Source organism: Staurois parvus, unplaced genomic scaffold (assembly GCF_062004578.1).
Source record: "Staurois parvus isolate SC_StPar_1 unplaced genomic scaffold, SC_StPar_1.0 ptg002675l, whole genome shotgun sequence".
NCBI classification, from domain to species: Eukaryota; Metazoa; Chordata; class Amphibia; order Anura; family Ranidae; genus Staurois; species Staurois parvus.
In genome coordinates, this window is record NW_028320471.1 from 58,615 (window position 1) to 85,000 (window position 26,386).

The following is a 26,386-nucleotide window of genomic DNA, read 5'->3' on the forward strand; positions in this document are numbered from 1 at the left end:
ATAGGCGGCACTAATATGCAGCACTGATAGGCAGCACTAATGAGGTGTCACGGATAGGCGGCACTAATATGCAGCACTGATAGGCGGCACTGATAGGTGACACTGATGATGGGTACTGATAGACGGCACTGACTGCCATCACTGCTGGGCACTGACTGGCGGCACTGACTGGCACAACCCCTGGGCACTGACTGGCAGCACTGCTGGGCTGCACTGGTGGGCGGCACTTGTGGGCAGCACTGGTGGGTGGGCACAGGTGGGTGGCACTGGTGGGCACAGGTGGGTGGGCACAGGTGGGTGGCACTGCTGGGCACAGGTAGGTGGCACTTCTGGGCACAGGTAGGTGGCACTGCAGAGTGGCACAGGTGGGTGCACTGCTGGGCACAGGTGGGTGCACTGCTGGGCACAGGTGGGCGGATCGGTGCCGATCCTCGCTCTGACAACTGCCGGTTCTCGGCAGTACTTTCCTCACGATCTGACAGCGTGAGGAAAGTGCAGCCGAGAACCGGCACTTGCATTTCACTCTGATCAGCGTGTCATTGGACACCGCTGATCACGTGGTAAAAGGCCGCTGTGATTGGCCTTTTACCACATCACGTGATCAGCTGTGTCCGTAGGACACAGCGATCACGGAGATCGCCGGGTGCGCGCCCCCTGGGGCGCGAAGGAGAGCGCGTTCTGGGAGGACGTCATATGACATCCACCCAGAACTATCCGGCCGCAGTGCAGCCGTCATTCGGCTATCTGCGGTCGGCTACTAGTTAATTAGTTCTGTATAGAGTTATAATTGTAGTTCTTAGCTTTAAGCATTTTTCAACCCAAAACCAAAAATGTAATATATTGCAGCTCACCAATCATTAGATGTGGTGGCTGCATTAGTTTTTCTTTTTCATTTTTTTCTCTCTGTTTTCACCTGGTGATCTAGCCAGTAACACACCTCAGGGAAGATTTGATAAAATCTAGTGCGATCTCTGATACGCTGTATCCACCAGACACAGCACAACTCAGATCAATCTACCAGCCAGCTTTGCGCAACCCTGGTACCATGTGATTGCTGTGACCAATCACAACAATCCCATGTCAGTTGCAAACAAACAATGGATTGTCATTCACAGCCATTGGGATCTCTGTGATTGGTCACAGTAATCACATAGTACAGCACCAGTCACAGCGGGCCTGCTGTACCATGTGATAGCTGTGACCAATCACAGCTATCACATTAGTACAGAATGGCACATAAACGGATGCCACTCACAAAGTAAAAATGATTGCTTATACATTGATGATCAGAAAAAAAAAAATCCTGATCACTTCCCCAGAATGGCACGGCGTCAGTATGGTGATGCTGTATTGCTCTGGTCACAGTATGTGAAAAAAAAAATCTTAAAAAAGAAAATACAATTGAAAAAATGTTAAACAAATTGGGAAAAAAATACAGTATATATACACTGATATATATACAGTAAATATAGTCATTAGTCAGTATCCTCGATCACCACACTAGGCATATAGTGACACTGTACTGTAACAGTTTCTAAGAGAAAAAAGTGTTAAAAAAGAAAATACAATTAAAAAAATGTAAAAAGAAAATCGGGAAAAAAATAGAGTATATACACTGATATATATATATATAGTCATTAGTCAGTGTCCTTAATCACCACACTAGTCATATAGTGACACTGTACTGTAACAGTTTCTAAGAAAAAAAGAAATGCTAAAAAAGGAAATACAATTGAAAAAATTTTTACAAATTGGGGAAAAAATACAGTATATATACACTGAGATATATACTTCTAAGAGAAGAAAATTTTATGTCTTTTATTTTCCAGAGAATTTAGACAAAAATTACGACTTGAAAAAACTTTTACCTGAAATGAAGCAATGAGTATTAATTGTGCTGCTCAAACAGAGCGTCGTAGAGAAGAGAGGAGCAAGCTATAATAAAACTATTTTTTAAAGGTATTATAAGCAAAAATTAGCATTGAACCCTTGAGGAGGGGGTTGGGTCACCACACTGCTGGGGCAGCTTTTGATTTTACCCGGACGTCAGCATTAAGTACTTCTTTAACTCACCCAAAGTAACAGCGAGAAGCATGGTGGTGGTTCTGATCCTTCTGAGTTTCAGTAGCTAAAATAAAAGTAAAACAATTAAGTCTGTCCCTGGAAACAGGTGCAAGTTGTTGTTTGATAAATGGTGCCTTTTGCTGGAATTCTCTCCTTCTCTCTGTAGTTTCCTGTCTCTGTCATTGAGTGTTGTTATGTTGTATATATATATATACCTTGGATTGTACGCCCCTTGAGGGTTAGGGATTGCTGTGAATGTATAATATGTATATAATATATAATATGGAACCAAGGGGCGGTGCTTGGAGGTGGGTAGGGGGCGGAGACAAGTGGTGACTCAGAAATAAAATAAACAAAATTTAAAAAAAAATATATATATATATATGCAGGGCTTTTATTTCTCAGAGAATAGGTGCAGAAACTCCCCCTTCTGAGTCACCACTTGTCTCCGCCCCCTACCCACCTCCAAGCACCGCCTCTTGGTTCCACCCCCTACTCACCTTCCAAAACTGCCTCTGTTAGAGAATCTGGAACTGGGTGTCATTTTGTGGTGCCAAGTAATTTGCATGGAATGTGTTCATGATAATAAGAAATGCAGTAAAATAGACCCCTGCAGCCAGCAATAAAAGCCCCCCCCACCACCAACAACAGCCCCCCCCCCCCCCGGCAAAATTGGACCCCTGCACCAAATTACCACCCCAGCAACAATAGACCCCCTGCAGAAACAACAGATCTCTCAGCAGCCGGCATCGATAGACCCTCCAGCAACCAGCATCAATAGTAGATCCCTCTCAGCAACAATTGACCTCCAGCAACATAAACCCCCAACAACAATAGAACCCCCACAGGCAGCAATAAACCCCCCACATGATAAAAAAATAAGCCCCCCCCCCCAGTGACGATAGATCCCCCAGCATCCAGATTTAATAGACCCTTCAGTACTCCCCAGCACCCCTTGCCATCAGTGTTGGAGGAGCCCCAAAGTTCCTGCTGAAAAAAAGCCATGATACCATGATATCTATCTATATATATATATATATATTGTGACAGTGTGGCGATCTGTCACCCGGGATTCTCAACAAGGCAGGTTGAGGGGCTCCAGGGTAAGTGTTTGATATGGAGGAAAGTGGCTTTTCACCTTCCTCCTTTGTTTGTAATGTCTGTTTTGGGATCTGGAGCCTGGAGATTTCGAAGCGATTTGGGAGGGATGAAATCTCCAATCCTGGGACCAGGTTTTGGGAATGGCCAGGAGACGGATTGCACAGGTGTGTGCAGGCCTTTTCAGAAAGTCAGGATCAGAGTTCTGGGCTCCACCCCGGCAGATAGGAGTCAGCAGGGCTCCACCCCGGCAGATAGGAGTCAGGAGGATTCCACCCCGGCAGGCAGGAGGTCTCTGCCGTGGAGTCAGGTGGGCTACACCTAGGAGAGGTGGAAGCCAGACTAGCTGTGTGCTAGTGCCATACTTTGGGAAGAGTCTGCAGGAGGCAGACTTAAAACTGCGTACAAGCCAGGAGGCTGAATATCATTTGAATTTGTGTGATGGTGGATACCCCTGCGTGGGAAACCTTTATGTTATTGAACTGTCATTTAAATAAAAGTGGGCAAACAGGCCCTTAAAAAATAAGCGAGTTGCAGTGTGCTTTGAAGAAGCTCTACCACTTGAAGCGAGTTCCCACAATATATATAGTATTTATTTTTTTATAAATTTTTATACATATATATATATATATATATATATATATATATTAGGTCTACTTTATGACAAGTAGGGAGTTATCATATTATATATATATATGTTTATTTTTATTTATTTCAGGTACTTATATAACGCCATAAATTTACGCAACGCTTTACATATATATTGCACATTCACATCAGTCCCCGCCCCCGAGGAGCGTACAGTCTAAGGTCCCTAACTTAAATTCATACATACACATACTAGGGCCAATTTAGAAAGGAGCCAATTCACCTCCCAGCATATATTTGGAGTGTGGCAGTAAATTGGAGTACCAGGTGGAAACCCACACAGGCACAGGGAGGACATGCTCCAGGCAGGTGGTATATATATTAAGTCTGCCTTATGACAAGTAGGGAGTTATCATATTATATAATACATACAATATTTATATATATATCAGGGGTGGACTGACAACTCGTGGGGCCCCCGGGCAATAGGGGATCATGGGGCCCCTGTGTCCTTGCCCAAACTCAAAAAAGTCTATGAAAAGGCATCTCATGGGGCCCCCTACTGACCCCGGGCCCTCGGGCAGTGCCTGAGTTTCCAAATGTTCAGTCCGCCCCTGATATATATATATATTGTATGTATTATATATTATGATAACTCTCTACTTGTCATACAGCAGACTTTAGGCTAAAGGTACAAAGGAGGAAACTGGAGTACCCGGAGGAAACCCACACAGGCACAAGGAGAACATGCAAACTCCAGGCAGGTGATATATATATATAATATATATATGTGTGTGTAAAGTCTGCTTTATGACAAGTAGAGAATTAACATATTATATATATATGTACACATGTGTGTGTATATATATTGTATATATTATATGATAACTCCCTACTTGTCATAAAGCAGACTTAATATATATATATAACACCCACCTGAGTTTGGGTTTCCTCCGGGTACTCCAGTTTCCTCCTTTGTACCTTTATATAACCAATCTAATGGGACCCCCCCCCCCCCACCATTCTGTAGTTTGTTGTTGTCTGTCAATCGCTGGCATTATTATCATGTATAATTATAATATATGTTAGAATTCTCTGCTTTTATGTAATAAAATGAACAAAATGATAATTAAATTATTGTTCTTCTTTTAAATGTCTAGATAAAGGTACTTCAATAATTCTGTGATATCTTTGTGGATCCATCTAGATGACCAAAAGGGATCTATAGCAGGGGCGGACTGACCATTAGAGAACTGCCCGAGGGCCCAGGGTCAGTAGGGGGCCCCATGAGATGCCCCTGGTACATTTTGTAGTCTTTTTTGGGTGTGGTCAAGGACACAGGGGCCCCATGATCCCTTATTGCCCGGGGGCCCCATGAGTTGTCAGTCCTCCCCTGATCTATAGTATCCTAATAATAAGGAGAGATCCTGGGCTCCAAAGAGGATTACTATAGAAATGTTGAAGGTGTATCCCTCCATATTAGATGTTACTTTTTTTTTTGCAATTTTTGTCAGTTAAAAAAAAGGGGAGAGGGAGTACAGAAGTCCAATCAAATCATAGAGATCTATAAAAACGCGCTTTCACCTGTTTCCAGAGACATTTCAAATATAAAGGAGAAAAATCTGATGCTGTTTGGAGTCATTTTTGTAAACTGACAATCTTCTCTCTCCTGTAACATTTCTGAGATTCTTTCATAAATAATTTGTTATAAATAAACTACTGAATCCTCTCTTCCTGTCTATTATTAGAACTGATAGAACACAATTCTAGTCTTTGACTTGTTACTTTGTTTCCAGTTATTGCAGAATAAAATCTCCTCCAGACAGGGAAATAACTATTTTGTCATAGAGAACAATGGAAAGACGATCAAAGAGTTTCACCGATCATTTTGATGGAAGTGTTCGTACCTGAAGGTGAGTGTGTACTGCTCAAGGGCCCGGGGTCAGTAGGGGGCCCCATGAAATGCCCCTGTTACCTTTCATTGGCTTTTTCATAGGCTTTTTTGGGTGTGGGCAAGGACACAGGGGCCCCATGATCCCCTATTGCCCGGGTGCCCCATGAGTTGTCAGTGCACCCCTGGTGTGTACTTACTGTCCCCGAGTGGTGATCTCTCTGTCCCTCTAGGTAGGAAAATGAATATCACAGAGCATTTCCATGATTTTATATCAGAGGTTGGGGGGGGCTGTGCTAGGAGGGGGGATTGGGAGGGTCTGTGCTAGGAGGGAGGATTGGGGGGGGATTTGTGTTAGAAAGGGGGATTAGGGGGAATTTGTGTTAAGAGAGTGGGTTGGAGGGGGGGCCTGTGCTAGGAGGGAGGATTGGGGGGGGGGCTGTGCTAGGATTGGGGATTGGGAGGGGCTGTGCTAGGAGGGAGGATTGGGGGGGGGGGTGTTAGGAGGGGGGATTAGGGGGAATTTGTGTTAAGAGAGTGGGTTGGAGGGGGGGCTGTGCTAGGAGGGAGGATTGGGGGGGGGGGCTGTGCTAGGATGGGGGATTGAGAGGCCTGTGCTAGGAAGGAGGATTGGGGGGGATTTGTGTTAAGAGAGTATGTTGGAGGGGGGCTGTGCTAGGAGGGAGGATTGGGGGGGGGGGGGGCTGTGCTAGGATGGGGGATTCGGAGGGGCTGTGCTAGGAGGGAGGATTGGGGGTGTGTGTTAGGAGGGGGGATTAGGGAGAATTTGTGTTAAGAGAGTGGGATGGAGGGGGGGCTGTGCTGGGAGGTAGGATTGGGGGGGGGGGGGCTGTGCTAGGATGGGGGATTGGGAGGGACTGTGCTAGGAGGGAGGATTGGGGGGGGGGGGATTTGTGTTAGGAGGGGGGATTAGGGGGAATTTGTGTTAAGAGAGTAGTTTGGAGGGGGGGCTGTGCTAGGAGGGAGGATTGGGGGGGGGATGTGCTAGGATGGGGGATTGGGAGGGGCTGTGCTAGGAGGGAGGATTGGGGGGGGTGTTAGGAGGGGGGATTAGGGGGAATTTGTGTTAAGAGAGTAGGTTGGAGGGGGGGCTGTGCTAGGACGGAGGATTGGGGGGGGCTGTGCTAGGATGGGGTATTGGGAGGGGCTGTGCTGGGAGGGAGGATTGGGGGGGGTGTTAGGAGGGGGGATTAGGGGGAATTTGTGTTAAGAGAGTGGGTTGGAGGGGGGCTGTGCTAGAAGGGAGGACTGGGGGGGGGCTGTGCTAGGATGGGGGATTGGGAGGGGCTGTGCTAGGAGGGAGGATTGGGGGGGATTTGTGTTAGGAGGGGGGATTAGGGGGAATTTGTGTTAAGAGAGTGGGTTGGAGGGGGGGCTGTGCTAGGAGGGAGTATTGGGGGGGGGCTGTGCTAGGATGGGGGATTGGGAGGGGCTGTGCTAGAAGGGAGGATGGGGGGGGCTGTGCTAGGATGGGGGATTGGGAGGGACTTTGCTAGGAGGGAGGATTGGGGGGGATTTGTGTTAGGAGGGGGGATTAGGGGGAATTTGTGTTAAGAGAGTAGGTTGGATGGGGGGCTGTGCTAGGACGGAGGATTGGGGGGGCTGTGCTAGGATTGGGGATTGGGAGGGGCTGTGCTAGGAGGGAGGATTGGGGGGGGCTGTGCTACGATGGGGGATTGGGAGGGGCTGTGCTAGAAGGGAGGATTGGGGGGGTGTTAGGAGGGGGGATTAGGGGGAATTTGTGTTAAGAGAGTGGGTTGGAGGGGGGCTGTCCTAGGAGGGAGGATTGGGGGGGTTGTGCTAGGAAGGGGGATTGGGAGGGACTGTGCTAGGAGGATTGGGGGGGATTTGTGCTAGAAGGGAAGATTTGGGAAAGAAAATTGGGGGTGTAAAATTCGAGGGGAAAGAGGATGTGGACTAGGAGGGGTGAAGTAGCATAACTACAGGTGAAGTTATGGGTTTTTTGGGGGGGGGATGCAAGTAGCTGGTCTTGCCTAGGGAGCAAAATTATCTATAGCACCGGCCCTGATCAGGCCTCAGAAGCTGCAGGGTGCTGCTGAATACAATAGCCAGCAGTGCAGATTCCTCCATTCATGCTGCTTTACCCTATGGAGATTCAATTAGAGAGAGACGGTCTGAAAGCAATCCCTTTCTACTGTGCTGTCTATTTACAGAACCCCATAACGTTCTCTGACACCGGTCTCACGGGGGGGCCCCCTGTGTAATAAATAATTCTTTAGGTAAACAAATAAAACAGTTTATGAGCTGTAATAAATAAATAAATAAATAAAAACAGTTTAGTCACGTATATATATTAGAGGAAACATGTGCCCCCCCCCCCCCACACACACCATTATAGTTTCCCTTCAATTGAAAGCTCAGGACACATTATAGCAGGATGTACAGATCTTTATTGGTGGACAGCCAACAGGTACAATATTATGTCATCTGTCACACGCGGGTCTGTGCCGCTGTCTGGCTGGCATTACACGCAGCTTTATTTGTAGTACTCGGTGTACACTTGTGGACATTGCTGCCAGAGGACGCAGGGGCCGGACTTTCCTTTTTGGAAGATGTATGGTTTCTGGCAGAAGCAGCCCTCTACACATATCAATATGCAGAATGGCGGTTTATTCATATAGTTTTCGCAATTGTCCGGACAGGCGGTCCCACAGTTGGTCCAAACCTGGTGTTCGTATTCACAACGTTCTTCTGCAGAGAAGGAAGGAGAGCTCCGGTTACAAGATCGCTAAAGCCAAACATTTTGTAACACCTCCCACCCATATGGAAGAAAAATATATTTGAAATATATTTTAAAAATATTCTTCCCAAATATATTGCCATATATTTGAAATGCTGCAATTTTGGCCGTATTCAAAATATTTAAATATCTATCTATCATCTATCTATCTATCTATTATCTATTATTTATCTATCTATCTATCTATCTATCTATCTATCTATCTATCTATCTATCTATCTATCTATCTATTATCTATCTATCTATTATCTATCTATCTATCTATCTATCTATCTATCTGTTATCTATCTATTATCTATCTATCTATCTATCTATTATCTATCTATCTATCTATCTATCTATCTATCTATTATCTATCTATCTATCTATCTATCTATTATCTATCTATCTATCTATCTATCTATCTATCTATCTATCTATCTATCTATTATCTATCTATCTATTATCTATCTATTATCTATCTATCTATCTATCTATCTATCTATCTGTTATCTATCTATCTATTATCTATCTATTATCTATCTATCTATCTATCTATCTATCTATCTATCTATCTATCTATCTATTATCTATCTATCTATCTATCTATCTATCTATCTATTATCTATCTATCTATCTATCTATCTATCTATCTATCTATCTATGTATCTATCTATCTATCTATCTATCTATCTATCTATCTATCTGTTATCTATCTATCTATCTATCTATCTATCTATCTATCTATTATCTATCTATCTATCTATCTATCTATCTATTATCTATCTATCTATCTATCTATCTATTATCTATCTATCTATCTATCTATCTATCTATCTATCTATCTATTATCTATCTATCTATCTATCTATCTATCTATCTATCTATTATCTATCTATCTATCTATCTATCTATCTATCTATCTATCTATCTATTATCTATCTATCTATTATCTATCTATCTATCTATCTATTATCTATCTATCTATTATCTATCTATCTATCTATCTATCTATCTATTATCTATCTATCTATCTATCTATCTATTTATCTATCTATCATCTATTATCTATCTATCTATCTATCTATCTATCTATCTATCTATCTATCTATCTATCTATCTATCTATCTATTGCATATGTTGAAATGTGTTATTACAAAATATATGAAAAATATTTTTTAAAAATACATTTCAAATAAATAGCATGTCTTAAAAATACAAATCTACATTTTTGGAATGCATATGAAAATATAATAATAAATATAATATGTTAAAAAAAATCTGAAGAATATATTTTAAAAATATATTTGTTTAAAAATATATTTTTTAAAAATATATTTATTCTTCAGATTTTTGTTTATGTATTATATTGTATTATATTATATGTTATATTGCATATATATTTAAAATGTATGTGGATACAATGTATCTTGTTTACACTATGGATACCACAGAATGTGATTGTGCTGCCAGGCAGAAGTACTAACTGCTTAGCCACTGTGCTTCCCATATATACAGTAAACAGTACAGAAATGGGACAATTTTGGCCATATTCAGAATATTTCAAAATATATTTCAGTATGTATGTGTATATATATTTATATACTGCATGTTGAAATATATTTTTCTTCCATGTGGGTGGGGGTTCCCCGCTGACAGCTGAATTTAAAAAGAATTGCCCAGCAATTAAAAAAAAGATGAGTGGGGTCCCACCCCCTATCCATACCAAACCCTTCAGATCTGGTATGGATTTTGAGGGGAACCGCCCCCCCCCCATGCCACATTTTTTTTGTTTAAAGCAGCCCAAAGAACCTTGTCCCCATGGTGAAGGGCCTCTTCTGCACAACCCTGGGCTGTGGTTGTGGGGGTCTGCGAGCAGGAGGCCTATCGGAATCTGGAAGCCCCCTATGTGAATGAGTATGGTGTACAATGATAATTAGCTGATTTTAAGGTAAACTTCAGTACTGCTTCCCCACACAGAGCACGGTTCCCTCTCTGCTGGCAGGGGATAGGATTTTTTGCTCAGGCTGTGGCTGCTTTCTAAAGAAAACAAGGCTTAGCAAACGTTTTGTGTTGATGGATCCTGGAATGTATTTATCTGATTTATGGGCTTTTATATAGACTTTCGTTGTATTTGGCGATTGCAGTAGATTGCTATTGTGACTCCAGTCGCTGACTTACCATACGCTGGTCTGGCCTGGCACACTGCAAGCAGCGCTGTTTTGAGAGACAAAAGGGAAGAGTTTAATTAGTTCTGTATAGAGTTATAATTGTAGTTCTTCGCTTTAAGCATTATTCAACCCAAAACCAAAAATTTTATATATTGCAGCTCACCAATCATTAGATGTGGTGGCTGCATTAGTTTTCCTTTTTAATCTTTTTCTCTCTGTTTGGTGATCTAGCCAGTAACACACCTCAGGGGAGATTTGCTAAAATCTAGTGTGATCTCTGACCCGCTGTATCCACCAGACACAGCGCAACCCAGATCAACCTACCAGCCAGCTTTGCGCAACCCTGGTACCATGTGATTGCTGTGACCAATCACAACAATCCCATGTCAGTTGCAAACAAACAATGGATTGTCATTCACAGCCATTGTGATCTCTGTGATTGGTCACAGTAATCACATAGTACAGCACCAGTCACAGCGGGCCTGCTGTACCATGTGATAGCTGTGACCAATCACAGCTATCACATTAGTACAGAATGGCACATAAATGGATGTTACTCACAAAGTAAAAATGATTGCTTATACATTGATGATCATAAAAAAAAAAATCCTGATCACTTCCCCAGAATGGCACGGCGTCAGTATGGTGATGCTGTATTGCTCTGGTTACAGTATGTGAAAAAAAAATCTTAAAAAAGAAAATACAATTGAAAAAAATGTAAAAAAAATTGGGAAAAAAAATACAGCATATATACACTGATATATATACAGTAAATATAGTCATTAGTCAGTATCCTCGATCACCACACTAGGCATATAGTGACACTGTACTGTAACAGTATCTAAGAGAAAAAAGTGTTAAAAAAGAAAATACAATTGAAAAAATGTAAAACAAAAATAGAGTATATACACTGATATATATATATATAGTCACTAGTCAGTGTCCTTATTCAGCACACTAGTCATATAGTGACACTGTACTGTAACAGTTTCTAAGAAAAAAGAAATGTTAAAAAAGAAAATACAATTGAAAAAGTTTAACAAAATTGGGGGGAAAATACAGTATATATACACTGAGATATATATATATATTTCTAAGGAAAGAAAATTTTATGTCTTTATTTTCCAGAGAATTTAGACAAAAATTACAACTTGAAAAAACTTTTACCTGAAATTAAGCAATGAGTATTCATTTAGGTGCTCAACCCAGAGAAGAGAGAAGCAAGCTATAATAAAACTATTTTTTAAAGGTATTATAAACAATTGAACCCTTGAGGAGGGGGATGGGGTCACCCCACTGCTAGGGCAGCTTTTGATTTTACCCGGACGTCGCCATTAAGTACTTCTTTAACTCACCCAAAGTAACAGCGAGAAGCATGGTGGTGGTTCTCATCCTTCTGAGTTTCAGTAGCTAAAATAAAATAAAAGTAAAAAAATTAAATGTGACCCTGGAAACAGGTGCAAGTTGTTGTTTGATAAATGGTGCCTTTTGCTGGAATTATCTCCTTCTCTCTGTCTCTGTCATTGAGTGTTGTTTTGTGTGTGTGTGTGTGTGTGTGTGTATATATATATATATATATATATATATATATATATATATATATTTAAATATATATACACACATATATATATACCTTAGATTGTACGCCCCTTGAGGGTCAGGGACCGATGTGAATGTACAATAGGTATGTAAAGCCCTGTGTAAATTGACGGCATGATGGAAGTACTTGGAATAATAAATAATAATTTAAAAAAAAACAATTTTATATATATATATATATATATATAAATATTGTATGTATTATATAATATGACAACTCCCTACTTGTCATAAAACAGACATATATATATACCACCTGCCTGGAGTTTTTATGTTCTCCCTGTGCCTGTGTTTGTTTCCTCCAGGTACCTTTATATAACCAATCTAATGGAACACCCCCCCCCCCACCATTCTGTAGTTTATTGTCTTTGTTGTGTGTCAATCGCTGGCATTATTATCATGTATAGTTCTGTGTTATAATTATCTGCATTTATGTAGTAAAATGAACAAAGTTGTAATTAAATTGTTGTTCTTCTTTTGAATAGCTAGCTAAAGATACTTCAATAATTCTGTGATATCTTTGTGGATCCATCTACAGGACCAATAGGGATCTATAGTATCCTAATAATAAGGAGAGATCCTGGGCTCCAAAGAGGATTACTATAGAAATGTTGAAGGTGTATCCCTCCCAGTGGCGGACTGACAACTCATGGGGCCCCCAGGCAATAGGGGATCATGGGGCCCCTGTGTCCTTGCCCAAACTCAAAAAACCCTATGAAAAAGGTACCGGGGCATCTCATGGGGCCCCCTACTGACCCTGGGCCCTCGAGCAGTGCCGAGTTTCCAAATGGTCAGTCCACCCCTGATCCCTCCAAGTTAGATGTTCCTTTTTTTTTGCAATTTTTGGCAGTAAAAAAAAAGGGGAGAGGGAGCACAGCAGTCCAATCAAATCATAGAGATCATAGAGATCTATTAAACGCGCTTTCACCTGTTTCCAGAGATATATAAAAAGAGAAAAATCTGATACTGTGTGGAGTCATTTAAACTGACAATCTGCTCTCTCCTGTAACATTTTTGAGATTCTTTCATAAATAATTTGTTATAAATAAACTACTGAATCCTCTCTTCCTGTCTATTATTAGAACTGATAGAACACAATTCTAGTCTTTGACTTGTTACTTTGTTTCCAGTTATTGCAGAATAAAATCTCCCCCAGACAGGGAAATAACTATTTTGTCATAGAGAACAATGGAAAGACGATCAAAGAGTTTCACCGATCATTTTGTGTTCGTACCTGAAGGTGAGTGTGTACTTACCGTCCCCGAGTGGTGATCTCTCTGTCCCTCTAGTAGGAAAATGAAAATCACAGAGCATTTCCATGATTTTATATCAGATGTTGGGGGAGGGGTCCAGTCTAATTGGGGAGTGAAGGATTATTTGTAATTCATTGGGCAATTTCTGTATCTGGACAGGAGGAGTATAACATGTCATACTGTCTATCTACAGTGAGGGAAATGCGTATTTGCTCCCCGGCTGATGTTGAACGTTTGCCCCTCACAAAGAAATGATCGGTCTAACAATGGAATGTTCGGTGTATTGCAACACTGAGAGACAGAATACAACAAAATATAGGTTTATATTATAAATTTATATAGGTAACAAAATCACAGCTTGTTACCTGTATGAAGGACGCCTGGTAGCCAGAAATCCTGCTGAATGATAGGGGATCAAATCCTTCTTTCCCTCATGAACATGCAGATCAGTCATCATTTGTTAGATGCATTTCTGCTGAATTTGTTGTTGTATTCTGTCTCTCAGTGTTACACCGAGCATTCCATTGTTAGACCGATCATTTCTGTGTGAGGGGCGAACATTCAGCATCAGCCGGGGAGCAAATACGCATTTCCATCACTCTATCTATCTATCTATCTATCTATCTATCTATCTATCTATCTATCTATCTATCTATTATCTATCTATCTATTATCTATCTATCTATCTATTATCTATCTATCTATCTATCTATCTATCTATCTATTATCTATCTATCTATCTATCTATCTATCTATCTATTATCTATCTATTATCTATCTATCTATCTATCTATCTATCTATCTATCTATCTATCTATTATCTATCTATCTATCTATCTAGTTCTGAAAAGTTTTTTTTTTTTTTACAAATAACATGAAAAGTATGTCAGGATAAATCTATCCGGGGTAAGTTATATTTGTGTTCTGATGGATCAAAGTTTTTAAAATCTGTTCTTCCAAATAGCATGCATGGGAGGTTGGTTTAATATTAAGGATATTTGCAGGGTTTTTCCCTCGTGGCCCACAGAATATTAACTGTGCCCCTCTTAAATGCATAAATACTAATAAAGATTCAATCTTCCATCAGTCGAAGAAGGGATTCTTCATTATGAGTGCAATTAACTGCTTGCCACCCAGCCACTGTACATATACGGCGGCAGGGCGGCACTCGCAGGCAAAACCACGTTTTAAAACGTGTGTTTTGTAAACAAATAGGGGGCGCGCGCGAGGCACGCTGCCGCCCTATCTGTCCCGCTGATTACAGCCGCAGATGTGAGTCGCCGGGTCACAGCCGGTCCTTAGCGGCTGTTTCCCGGCGATCGGCGGCAAACAGTGACAGACAGCACAGCTGCTGTAGCTGTGCTGTCTGTCACTTCCCTGTCAGCTCGAGGATGAGCTGATTGAGAAAGAACAGTTTCTCTTTCTAGATCAGCCTTGTCCCGCCCAGTACACACCCCGCCCCCTAGTAAAACACTCCCCCTCACTCCTATAACCCTTCCCTGCAAAATAAAGTTAACCCCTTCCTCCCCAGTGCCATTAGTACAGTGTCAGTGTTTTTTTTTTGCACTGATCACTGTATTAGTGTTTTTGGGGATGTCAGTGACCCCAAGTCAATACCCCCTAATGTCAGAATGTCCGCCGCAGTCCCGCAGTCCCGCCATAAGTCGCTGATTGCCGCCATAAGTCGCTGATCGCCGCCATAATTCGCTGATCGACGCCATTATTAGTATAAAAAAAACCCTAAAAATCCCAGTATCTTTCCCGCCATTTGTAAACGCTATAACTTTCACGTAAACCAATTAATTTACACGTATTGGGTTTTTTTTGTAGCAAAGACATGTCGCAGAATGCATTTTGGCGGAAATTTATGACTAAATTTGATTTTTGCATTTTTTTTTACTGGACATGTTTTATAGCAAAAAGTCCAAAATATTGCTTTTTTTTCCCTCAAAATTGTCAGGCTTTTTTTTTATAGCGCACAAAATAAAAACCGCACAGGCGATCAAATACCACCGAAAGAAAGCTCAATTTGTGGGGGAAAAGGATGTAAATTTCATTTATGTACCATATTGCATGACCGCGCAATTGTCCGTTAAACTAGCGCAGCGCTGTATAGCAGAAAAATGGCGTAAATTGCAGTATCTATACCATAGTTTGTAGACGCTATAACTTCACACAAAGCAATCAATATACACTTATTGGGATTTTTTTTACCAAAAACACGGAGCAGAATACATTTTGGCCTAAATTTATAACCAACTTTGAGTTTACTATATATTTTTTTATAGCTGAAAGTAAAAAATATTGTTTTTCTTCAAAATGTTTGGCATTTTTTTGTTTATAGCGTGAAAAATAAAAAGCGCACAGGTGATCAAATTACACCGAAAGAAAGCTCTGTTTGTGTGAAAAAAAGGACGTAAATTTTGTTTGGGTGCAGCGTTGCATGACCGCGCAATTATCAGTTGAATTAGTGCAGCGCCGAGTAGCAAAAAGAGGCGTGGTCATTAAGGGGGGTAAATCCTCAGGAGGGGGAGGGGTTAAAGTGTTACTAAACCCCCAACAGTACAATCAGTCTGCGGATGCAATAAACATAATTTTTAAGCAAATTCATCATGTTTATGTTTTTTTCCTATTTCTCAGGTAACGTTTTGAAGTGGCCTGGAACACTGTTACTTTGTATCACTTTATTATTATTGGATACATCGGATTGAATGATGTTCTTTGTATTCAGATGTATCATGATGTTGTAGAGTGTTCAGTTGTATAGATTCAGAGTATCCATTCGGGTCTGTGAGAGATTTGCTTCATAATAAATACTATTCTTTGTTACACACTTGGCGAAGGATCCTCACGGGTCTGGAACTGATACATATTGGTGAATAAATTGGTTTAGAAATCTCTAAACATGCTTGTTGGACAAGTCATCACTTTCTTGTTGGAGACAAAGTGGCTGTAAAGGCTCAAGGTTTTTTACCTTCATACATTCTATGGTAAGGTAAAAAAACATTATGTGTGCTGAAACCCCCTCAGCCCCCCCCCCCCCCCAATAATTACCTGAGCCCCATTGTGATCCAGTGATGTGCACAAGAACCACGGCTCTCCAAGGACTCTCCCTCCTCATTTGGCTGACACAATGGCTGTCAATCACAGTCAATGAGGAGAGAAAGGAGGTGGGGCTGAGCTGTGGCTCTGTGTGTGAATAGACAGGTAGAACAGCTATGGGGGCCCTATAGCTTGCTATGGGGGCCCATAGCAAGCTGTTTGCTCTGGGGGAACTCAGGAAGGAGGGAGGGGCAAGGACCCAAAAAGAGAAGGACTGGGGCTGCTCTGTGCAAAACCATTACACAGAGCAGGCATGACATATTTATTATTTTTAAACAGTAAAACGTTGCCTTTAAATGTTTGTAGCATTTCTATCCATGAAGGCATGTTATATGGAAGTCAGTGAGTATTTATTTTGCAGTTTTTAGTGAGTTCTCCCCAGCAGCATCATCACCAACATGATGTTGGCATGGCCCCAATTTCATGCTGTAAGGGGCCTTGCCAGCATGATGGAAAGTCATTGGCCAGACAGTGACTGCATCCTACCAGGTGCAGCTGAATACAGTAGCCAGCAGTGCAGATCCCTTCATTTATTGATTATAGGTACTGCTATAGTGCCATCAATTTCTGCAGTTTTTAGTGAGTTCTCTCCAGCAGCAGCATCACCAGCCTGTAAGTTGGCCATGCATGGCCCCAGTTTCATGCTGTACCACCTGACTCAGAAAACTCTGAAGGAGCACGATGGAAAGTTGTTGGCCAAAGAGCGACTTCACCCTGCAGCTGAATACAATAGCCAGCAGTGCAGATCCCTTCATTTATTGATTATAGGTACTTCTATAGTGCCATCAATTTACATATTCACATCAGTCCCTGCCCTCCAGGAGCTTATAAGGTCCCTAATTAACATACACATTAGGTGCAATATAGACAGGAGCCAATCAACCTACCATCATGTCTTTGTAGTGTGGCATGAAACCCACAAGGAGAACATGCAAACTCCAGGCAGGTAGTACCATAGTTGGGATTTGAACCGATGACCCTAGGGCTGCTAGGCAGAAGTGCTAACCACTTTGCCGCTGTGCTGCCCATCCTTATGGAGATTCAATTAGGAAGGGATGACCTGAAACAAACCATTTCTACTGTGCTGTCCCCGACAAACCATTTCTACTGTGCTGTCCCTAACAAACCATTTCTACTGTGCTGTCCCTAACAAACCATTTCTACTGTGCTGTCCCTAACAAACCATTTCTACTGTGCTGTCCCCAACAAACCATTTCTACTGTACTGTCCCCAACAAACCATTTCTACTGTGCTGTCCCTGACAAACCATTTCTACTATGCTGTCCCCAACAAACCATTTCTACTGTGCTGTCCCTAACAAACCATTCTACTGTGCTGTCCCCAACAAACCATTTCTACTGTGCTGTCCCCGAAAACCATTTCTACTGTGCTGTCCCCGACAAACCATTTCTACTGTGCTGTCCCCGACAAACCATTTCTACTGTTCTGTCCCCGACAAACCATTTCTACTGTTCTGTCCCCGACAAACCTTTTCTACTGTGTTGTCCCCAACAAACCATTCCTACCATGCTGTCCCCGACAAACCATTTTTACCGTGCTGTCCCTAACAAACCATTTCTACTGTGCTGTCCCCGATAAACCATTTCTACTGTGTTGTCCTCGACAAACCATTTCTACTGTGCTGTCCCCAACAAACCATTTCTACTGTGCGGTCCCCGACAAACCATTTCTACCGTGCTGTCCCTGACAAACCATATCTACTGTGCTGTCCCCGACAAACCATTTCTACTGTGCTGTCCCCAACAAACCATTCCTACCATGCTGTCCCCGACAAACCATTTCTACTGTGCTGTCCCCGACAAACCATTTCTACTGTGCTGTCCCTAACAAACCATTTCTACTGTGCTGTCCCCGACAAACCATTTCTACCGTGCTGTCCCCGACAAACCATTTCTACCGTGATGTCCCCGACAAACCATTTCTACCGTGATGTCCCCGACAAACCTTTTCTACCGTGCTGTCCCCGACAAACCATTTCTACCGTGCTGTCCCCGACAAACCATTTCTACCGTGCTGTCCCCGACAAACCATTTCTACCGTGCTGTCCCCGACAAACCATTTCTACCGTGCTGTCCCCGACAAACCATTCCTACCGTGCTGTCCCCGACAAACCATTCCTACCGTGCTGTCCCCGACAAACCATTTCTACCGTGCTGTCCCCGACAAACCATTCCTACCGTGCTGTCCCCGACAAACCATTTCTACTCTGCTGTCCCCAACAAACCATTTCTACCGTGCTGTCCCCAACAAACCATTTCTACTGTGCTGTCCCCGACAAACCATTTCTACTGTGCTGTCCCCGACAAACCATTTCTACTGTGCTGTCCCCGACAAACCATTTCTACTGTGCTGTCCCCGACAAACCATTTCTACTGTGCTGTCCCTTTAATGAACCCAATGTTAGGTGACCCCAGTCTCATGGGGGCCCCCCCGTGTAATAATTAATTCTCCAGGTAAAAAAAATAAAACAATATTTGAAATAAATAAAGAAAAAAATAAGTAAAATATCAATTTAAATGTCTAAATGTTAAGAGGAAATGATTGCCCCCTACGCCCTTCTAGTTTCCCCTCCATTGAAAGCTCAGGACACATTTCAGTAGGATGCACGGGTCTTTATTGGTGGACAATGTATTCTCATCTGTCATGCACAGGTTTGTGCTGTTGTCCAGCTGGTGTTTGGAGCAGTTTACTTGCAGTATTCAGAGGATATTCTTGGACATTCCCACGGGAGGACGCAGGGGCCTTTAAGTTTGTACACGCTGATGTACGGTTTCTTGCAGACGCAGCCAGGTGCGCATATAGCTGGACAAATCAAGGTTACAGGTTCTTCACAGTTATCCTGACAGAGAGCATCACATGGACTCCAAACTTGGTGATCAAATTCACACCACTCTGCAAAGAAGATATAACAGGATAAGATAGCGCTTGTTATAAGACCGATGAAATACAACATTCATGGGAACCCATCGATAAAATTCACAAACCTTTACATAAAACTCCCCACACCTTAACCTGTAATGGGAGGCCGTCTTTTCTGACCTAAAACCTAAAAGTGATGTTTTGTTTAATTTTAGAAAGAATGTGGGAGAGCTAGAAACCCTCTGGGCTTTTATCAGGGGCATATCTACAGCGGTCACAGGGGTCACAATTGTGCCCATGTGGCCCTCTCTACACTTGGACTGGAGGAGCGGTGGGTGCGACTGCATATACAGAAACAGATCTCTCCATGTTCCTCCTGCAGCTGCAGAATGTCTGCGGGAGAGGAGGAGAAGCAGGCATTCAGCAGCTGCAGGAGGGACATGGAGAGATGGATTCCTCTATGTGTAGCTGCCAAGCCGCTCCTCCTATCCAGCTTCTTTCAGCTGCATCTGAGCTAAGAGGGTTAGTGCTGACAGTTCCATGGACAGGAGAGGAGAGAAAGCTGATTCTGCTTTGTGCTGAGAGTTTCTTTCCTTCCCTTTCCTTCTTCCTTCTTTTCCTTCCTTCCATCCCTCCTGATCCCAGTATTGTGCCCTCCTGACCCCCCTGTACTGTGCCCTCCTGATCCCAGTATTGTATACTCCTGACCGCCCTGTTCTGTGCCCTCCTGACCCCCCCCTCCCCCAGTACTGTGCCCTCCTGATCCCAGTATTGTGCCTTCCTGACCCCCCCTGTACTGTGCCCTCCTGATCCCAGTATTGTGCCCTCCTGATCCCCCTGTACTGTGTCCTCCTGATCCCAGTATTGTGCCCTCCTGACCCCCCTGTACTGTTTCCTCCTGATCCCAGTATTGTGCCCTCCTGATCCCCCTGTACTGTGCCCTCCTGATCCCAGTATTGTGCCCTCCTGATCCCAGTATTGTACCCTCCTGATCCCCCTGTACTGTGCCCTCCTGATCCCAGTATTGTGCCCTCCTAATCCCAGTATTGTGCCCTCCTGATCCCCTGTACTGTTCCCTCCTGATTCCAGTATTGTATACTCCTGACCCCCCTGTACTGTGCCCTCCTGATCCCAGTATTGTGCCCTCCTGATCCCAGTATTGTACCCCCCTGATCCCCCTGTACTGTGCCCTCCTGATCCCAGTATTGTGCCCTCCTGATCCCAGTATTGTGTCCTCCTGATCCCCTGTACTGTTCCCTCCTGATCCCAGTATTGTGCCCTCCTGATCCCCTGTACTGTGCCCTCCTGATTCCAGTATTGTATACTCCTGACCCCCCTGTACTGTGCCCTCCTGTTCCCAGTATTGTGCCCTCCTGACCCACTGTACTGATCCCTCCTGATCCCAGTATTGTACCCTCCTGACCCCCCCTGTACTGTGCCCTCCTGATCCCAGTATTGTTTAGGTTCATAAATGGGGACAGGCTGGCAGGGGCCCCAAAGCATTACTTTGCCCATGGTCCCATGATGCTATTAAGATGGTCCGGGGACAGGCTTTCCTACTCAGGGTGCTTCTGCCAAATATTGTATGTATCATATAATATGACAACTCCCTACTTGTCATAAAGCAGACATATATATATATGTATGTGTGTGTATGTATATACTGTATATATATATTACATACGGCCAGATCTGTAGTATTTCAAATATTTGTTAATATGTTTGGGAAGAATATTTTTAAAATATATCTTTCTTGGGTGGGGTTCCCCGCTGACAGCTGAATTTAAAAAGAATTTCCCGGCAATTTAAAAATTAAACAAAAGGATGAGTGTGGTCCCACCCCCTATCCATACCAAGCCGTTTAGATCAGGTATGGATTTTGAGGGGAACCACCCATGCCACGTTTTTTTTTTTTTAAAAAGTGGCCCAAAGCACCTTGTCCCAATGCTGATGGAGACAAGGGCCTCTTCCCCGCAACCCTGGACTGGGGTTGTGGGGGTCTGCAGGCAGGAGGCTTATCGGAATCTGGAAGCCCCCTTTAAAAGGGGGGGCCACCAGGTCCCCCCCCCCCCGTGAATGAGTATGGCGTACAATGATAATTAGCTGATTTTAAGGCAAACTTCAGTACTGCTTCCCCACACAGAGCACGGTTCCCTCTCTGCTGGCAGGGGATAGGATTTTCTGCTCAGGCTGTGGCTGCTTTCTAAAGATAACAAGGCTTAGCACATATTTTGTGTTGATGGATCCTGGAATGTATTTATCTGATTTATGGGCTTTTATACAGACTTTCGTTGTATTTGGTGATTGCAGTAGATTGCTATTGCAACTCCAGTCGCTGACTTACCATACGCTGGTCTGGCCTGGCACACTGCAAGCAGCGCTGTGATGGGAGACAGAAGGGAAGAGTTTAACCCCTCGCCTACCAGGCACTTATACCCCCTTATTTACCAGGCCAATTTTTCAGCTTCCAGCGCTGCCGCACTTTGATTGACAATTGCGCGGCCAAAAAAAAGTTTCTTTGTTTCTATTATAACATTTTTCAAACAGGTATTTTTTCTCCTTCACTGATGTGCGTTGATGAGGCAGCACTGATGGGCACTGATAGGCGGCACTGATGGGCACTGATAGGCAGTACTAATGAGGTGGCACGAATAGGCGGCACTGATAGACAGCACCAATGAGGTGTCACGGATAGGTGGCACTAATATGCAGCACTGATAGGCGGCACTGATAGGTGACACTGATGATGGGTACTGATAGACGGCACTGACTGGCATCACTGCTGGGCACTGACTGGCGGCACTGACTGGCACAACCCCTGGGAACTGACTGGCAGCACTGCTGGGCTGCACTGGTGGGCGGCACTGGTGGGCAGCACTGGTGGGTGGGAACAGGTGGGTGGCACTGGTGGGCACAGGTGGGTGGGCACAGGTGGGTGGCACTGCTGGGCACAGGTAGGTGGCACTTCTGGGCACAGGTAGGTGGCACTGCAGAGTGGCACAGGTGGGTGCACTGCTGGGTACAGGTGGGTGCACTGCTGGGCACAGGTGGGCGGAGCTAGTGGGCGCACTGCTGGGCACAGGTGGGCGGAACTTGCGGGCGGCACTGCTGGGCACCGATCATCAGGGCACTGATCATCAGTGCCCTGATGATCGGTGCCGATCCCCGCTCTGACAACTGCCGGTTCTCGGCAGTACTTTCCTCACAATCTGACAGCGTGAGAAAAGTGCAGCCGAGAACCGGCACTTGCATTTCCCTCTGATCAGCGTGTCATTGGACACCGCTGATCACGTGGTAAAAGGCCGCTGTGATTGGCCTTTTACCACATCACGTGATCAGCTGTGTCCGTAGGACACAGCGATCACGGAGATCGCCGGGTGCGCGCCCCATGGGGCGCGCAGGAGAGCGCGTTCTGGGAGGACGTCATATGACATCCACCCAGAACTGGCCGGCCGCAGTGCAGCCGTCATTCGGCTATCTGCGGTCGGCTACTAGTTAATTAGTTCTGTATAGAGTTATAATTGTAGTTCTTCGCTTTAAGCATTTTTCAACCCAAAACCAAAAATGTAATATATTGCAGCTCACCAATCATTAGATGTGGTGGCTGCATTAGTTTTTCTTTTTCATTTTTTTCTCTCTGTTTTCACCTGGTGTTCTAGCCAGTAACACACCTCAGGGAAGATTTGCTAAAATCTAGTGCGATCTCTGATACGCTGTATCCACCAGACACAGCACAACTCAGATCAATCTACCAGCCAGCTTTGCGCAACCCTGGTACCATGTGATTGCTGTGACCAATCACAACAATCCAATGTCAGTTGCAAACAAACAATGGGTTGTCATTCACAGCCATTGTGATCTCTGTGATTGGTCACAGTAATCACATAATACAGCACCAGTCACAGCGGGCCTGCTGTACCATGTGATAGCTGTGACCAATCACAGCTATCACATTAGTACAGAATGGCACATAAACGGATGCCACTCACAAAGTAAAAATGATTGCTTATACATTGATGATCAGAAAAAAAAAAAATCCTGATCACTTCACCAGAATGGCACGGTGTCAGTATGGTGATGCTGTATTGCTCTGGTTACAGTATGTGAAAAAAAAATCTTAAAAAAGAAAATACAATTGAAAAAATGGGAAAAAAATTGGGAAAAAAATACAGTATATATACACTGATATATATACAGTAAATATAGTCATTAGTCAGTGTCCTCGATCACCACACTAGTCATATAGTGACACTGTGCTGTAACATTATCTAAGAGAAAAAGAAATGTTAAAAAAGGAAATACAATTGAAAAAATAAAAAAAAAATTGGGGGAAAAAATACAGTATATATACACTGAGATATATATATTTCTAAGAAAATAAAATTTTATGTTTTTATTTTCCAGAGAATTTAGACAAAAATTACGACTTGAAAAAACTTTTACCTAAAATTAAGCGATGAGTATTAATTGTGCTGCTCAAACAGAGCGTCGTAGAGAAGAGAGGAGCAAGCTATAATAAAACTATTTTTTAAAGGTATTATAAGCAAAAATTAGCATTGAACCCTTGAGGAGGGGTTTGGGGTCACCCCACTGCTAGGGCAGCTTTTGATTTTACCCGGACGTCGCCATTAAGTACTTCTTTAACTCACCCAAAGTAACAGCGAGAAGCATGGTGGTGGTTCTCATCCTTCTGAGTTTCGGTAGCTAAAATAAAAGTAAAACAATTAAGTCTGTCCCTGGAAACAGGTGCAAGTTGTTGTTTGATAAATGGTGCCTTTTGCTGGAATTCTCTCCTTCTCTCTGTAGTTTCCTGTCTCTGTCATTGAGTGTTGGTATGTTGTATATATATATATATACCTTGGATTGTACGCCCCTTGAGGGTTAGGGATTGCTGGGAATGTATAATATGTATATAATATATAATATGGAACCAAGGGGCGGTGCTTGGAGGTGGGTAGGGGGCGGAGACAAGTGATGACTCAGAAGGGGGAGTTTCTGCACCTATTCTCTAAAATAAACAAAATTAAAAAAAATATATATATATATATGCAGGGCTTTTATTTCTCAGAGAATAGGTGCAGAAACTCCCCCTTCTGAGTCACCACTTGTCTCCGCCCCCTACCCACCTCCAAGCACCGCCCCTTGGTTACACCCCCTACTCACCTCCCATAACTGCCTCTGTTAGAGAATCTGGAACTGGGTGTCATTTTGTGGTGCCAAGTAATTTGCATGGAATGTGTTCATGATAATAAGAAATGCAGTAAAATAGACCCCTGCAGCCAGCAATAAAAGCCCCCCACACCACCAACAACAGCCCCCCCCCCCCGGCAAAATTGTACCCCTGCACCAAATTATCACCCCAGCAACAATAGACCCCCTGCAGCAACAACAGATCTCTCAGCAGCCAGCATCAATAGACCCTCCAGCAACCAGCATCAATAGTAGATCCCTCTCAGCAACAACTGACCTCCAGCAACATAAGCCCCCAACAACAATAGATCCCCCAAAGGCAGCACTAAACCCCCCACATGATAAAAAAAATAAGCCCCCCCCAGTGATGATAGATCTCCCAGCAGCCAACTTTAATAGACCCTTCAGTACTCCCCAGCGCGCCTTGCCATCAGTGTTGGAGGAGCCCCAAAGTTCCTGCTGAAAAAAAGCCATGATACCATGATATCTATCTATATATATATATAGTATTTATTTTTTTTTATAAATTTATATATATATAAATCACCACACTGTGCTAGGATGGGGGATTGAGAGGCCTGTGCTAGGAGGGAGGATTGGGGGGGATTTGTGTTAGGAGGGGGGATTAGGGGGAATTTGTGTTAAGAGAGTAGGTTGGAGGGGGGGCTGTGCTAGGAGGGAGGATTGGAGGGGGTGGTTGGGCTAGGATGGGGGATTGGGAGGGGCTGTGCTAGGAGGGAGGATTGGGGGGGATTTGTGTTAGGAGGGGGGATTAGGGGGAATTTGTGTTAAGAGAGTAGGTTGGAGGGGGGGCTGTGCTAGGAGGGAGGATTGGAGGGGGTGGTTGGGCTAGGATGGGGGATTGGGAGGGGCTGTGCTAGGAGGGAGGATTGGGGGGGATTTGTGTTAGGAGGGGGGATTAGGGGGAATTTGTGTTAAGAGAGTAGGTTGGAGGGGGGGCTGTGCTAGGAGGGAGGATTGGAGGGGGTGGTTGTGCTAGGATGGGGGATTGGGAGGGACTGTGCTAGGAGGGAGGATTGGGGGGGGATTTGTGTTAGAAGGGGGGATTAGGGGGAATTTGTGTTAAGAGAGTAGGTTGGAGGGGGGGCTGTGCTAGGAGGGAGGATTGGGGGGGGGGATGTGCTAGGATGGGGGATTGGGAGGGGCTGTGCTAGGAGGGAGGATTGGGGGGGGTGTTAGGAGGGGGGATTAGGGGGAATTTGTGTTAAGAGAGTAGGTTGGAGGGGGGGCTGTGCTAAGAGGAAGGATTGGGGGGGGCTGTGCTAGGATGGGGTATTGGGAGGGGCTGTGCTAGGAGGGAGGATTGGGGGGGGTGTAAGGAGGGGGGATTAGGGGGAATTTGTGTTAAGAGAGTGGGTTGGAGGGGGGGCTGTGCTAGAAGGGAGGAATGGGGGGGGGGGGCTGTGCTAGGATGGGGGATTGGGAGGGGCTGTGCTAGGAGGGAGGATTGGGGGGGATTTGTGTTAGGAGGGGGGATTGGGGTGAAATTGTGCTAGAAGGGAAGATTTGGGAAAGAAAATTGGGGGTGTAAAATTCGAGGGGAAAGAGGATGTGGACTAGGAGGGGTGAAGTAGCATAACTACAGGTGAAGTTTTGGGTTTTTTTTGGGGGGGGGGGGGGCGCAAGTAGCTGGTCTTGCCTAGGGAGCAAAATTATCTATAGCACCGGCCCTGATCAGGCCTCAGAAGCTGCAGGGTGCTGCTGAATACAATAGCCAGCACTGCAGATTCCTCCATTCATGCTGCTTTACCCTATGGAGATTCAATTA

General features: G+C 43.9%; 1 protein-coding gene across 1 annotated transcript; it reads right to left on the bottom strand.

Annotated features, from left to right (window-relative positions):
* Positions 1–8,050: 8,050 nt before the first annotated feature.
* Positions 8,051–13,449, bottom strand: LOC149429966 (venom peptide SjAPI-2-like). Its single transcript, XM_089666294.1, has 4 exons — positions 13,429–13,449; positions 11,929–11,983; positions 10,584–10,619; positions 8,051–8,374 (listed from the first exon to the last, which is right to left on the bottom strand). Exons 2-4 carry the CDS (start codon positions 11,963–11,965, stop codon positions 8,160–8,162), a joined length of 288 nt encoding a protein of 95 aa, XP_089522420.1. The 5' UTR covers positions 11,966–11,983; positions 13,429–13,449; the 3' UTR covers positions 8,051–8,159.
* Between the last annotated feature and the right edge of the window lie 12,937 nt (positions 13,450–26,386).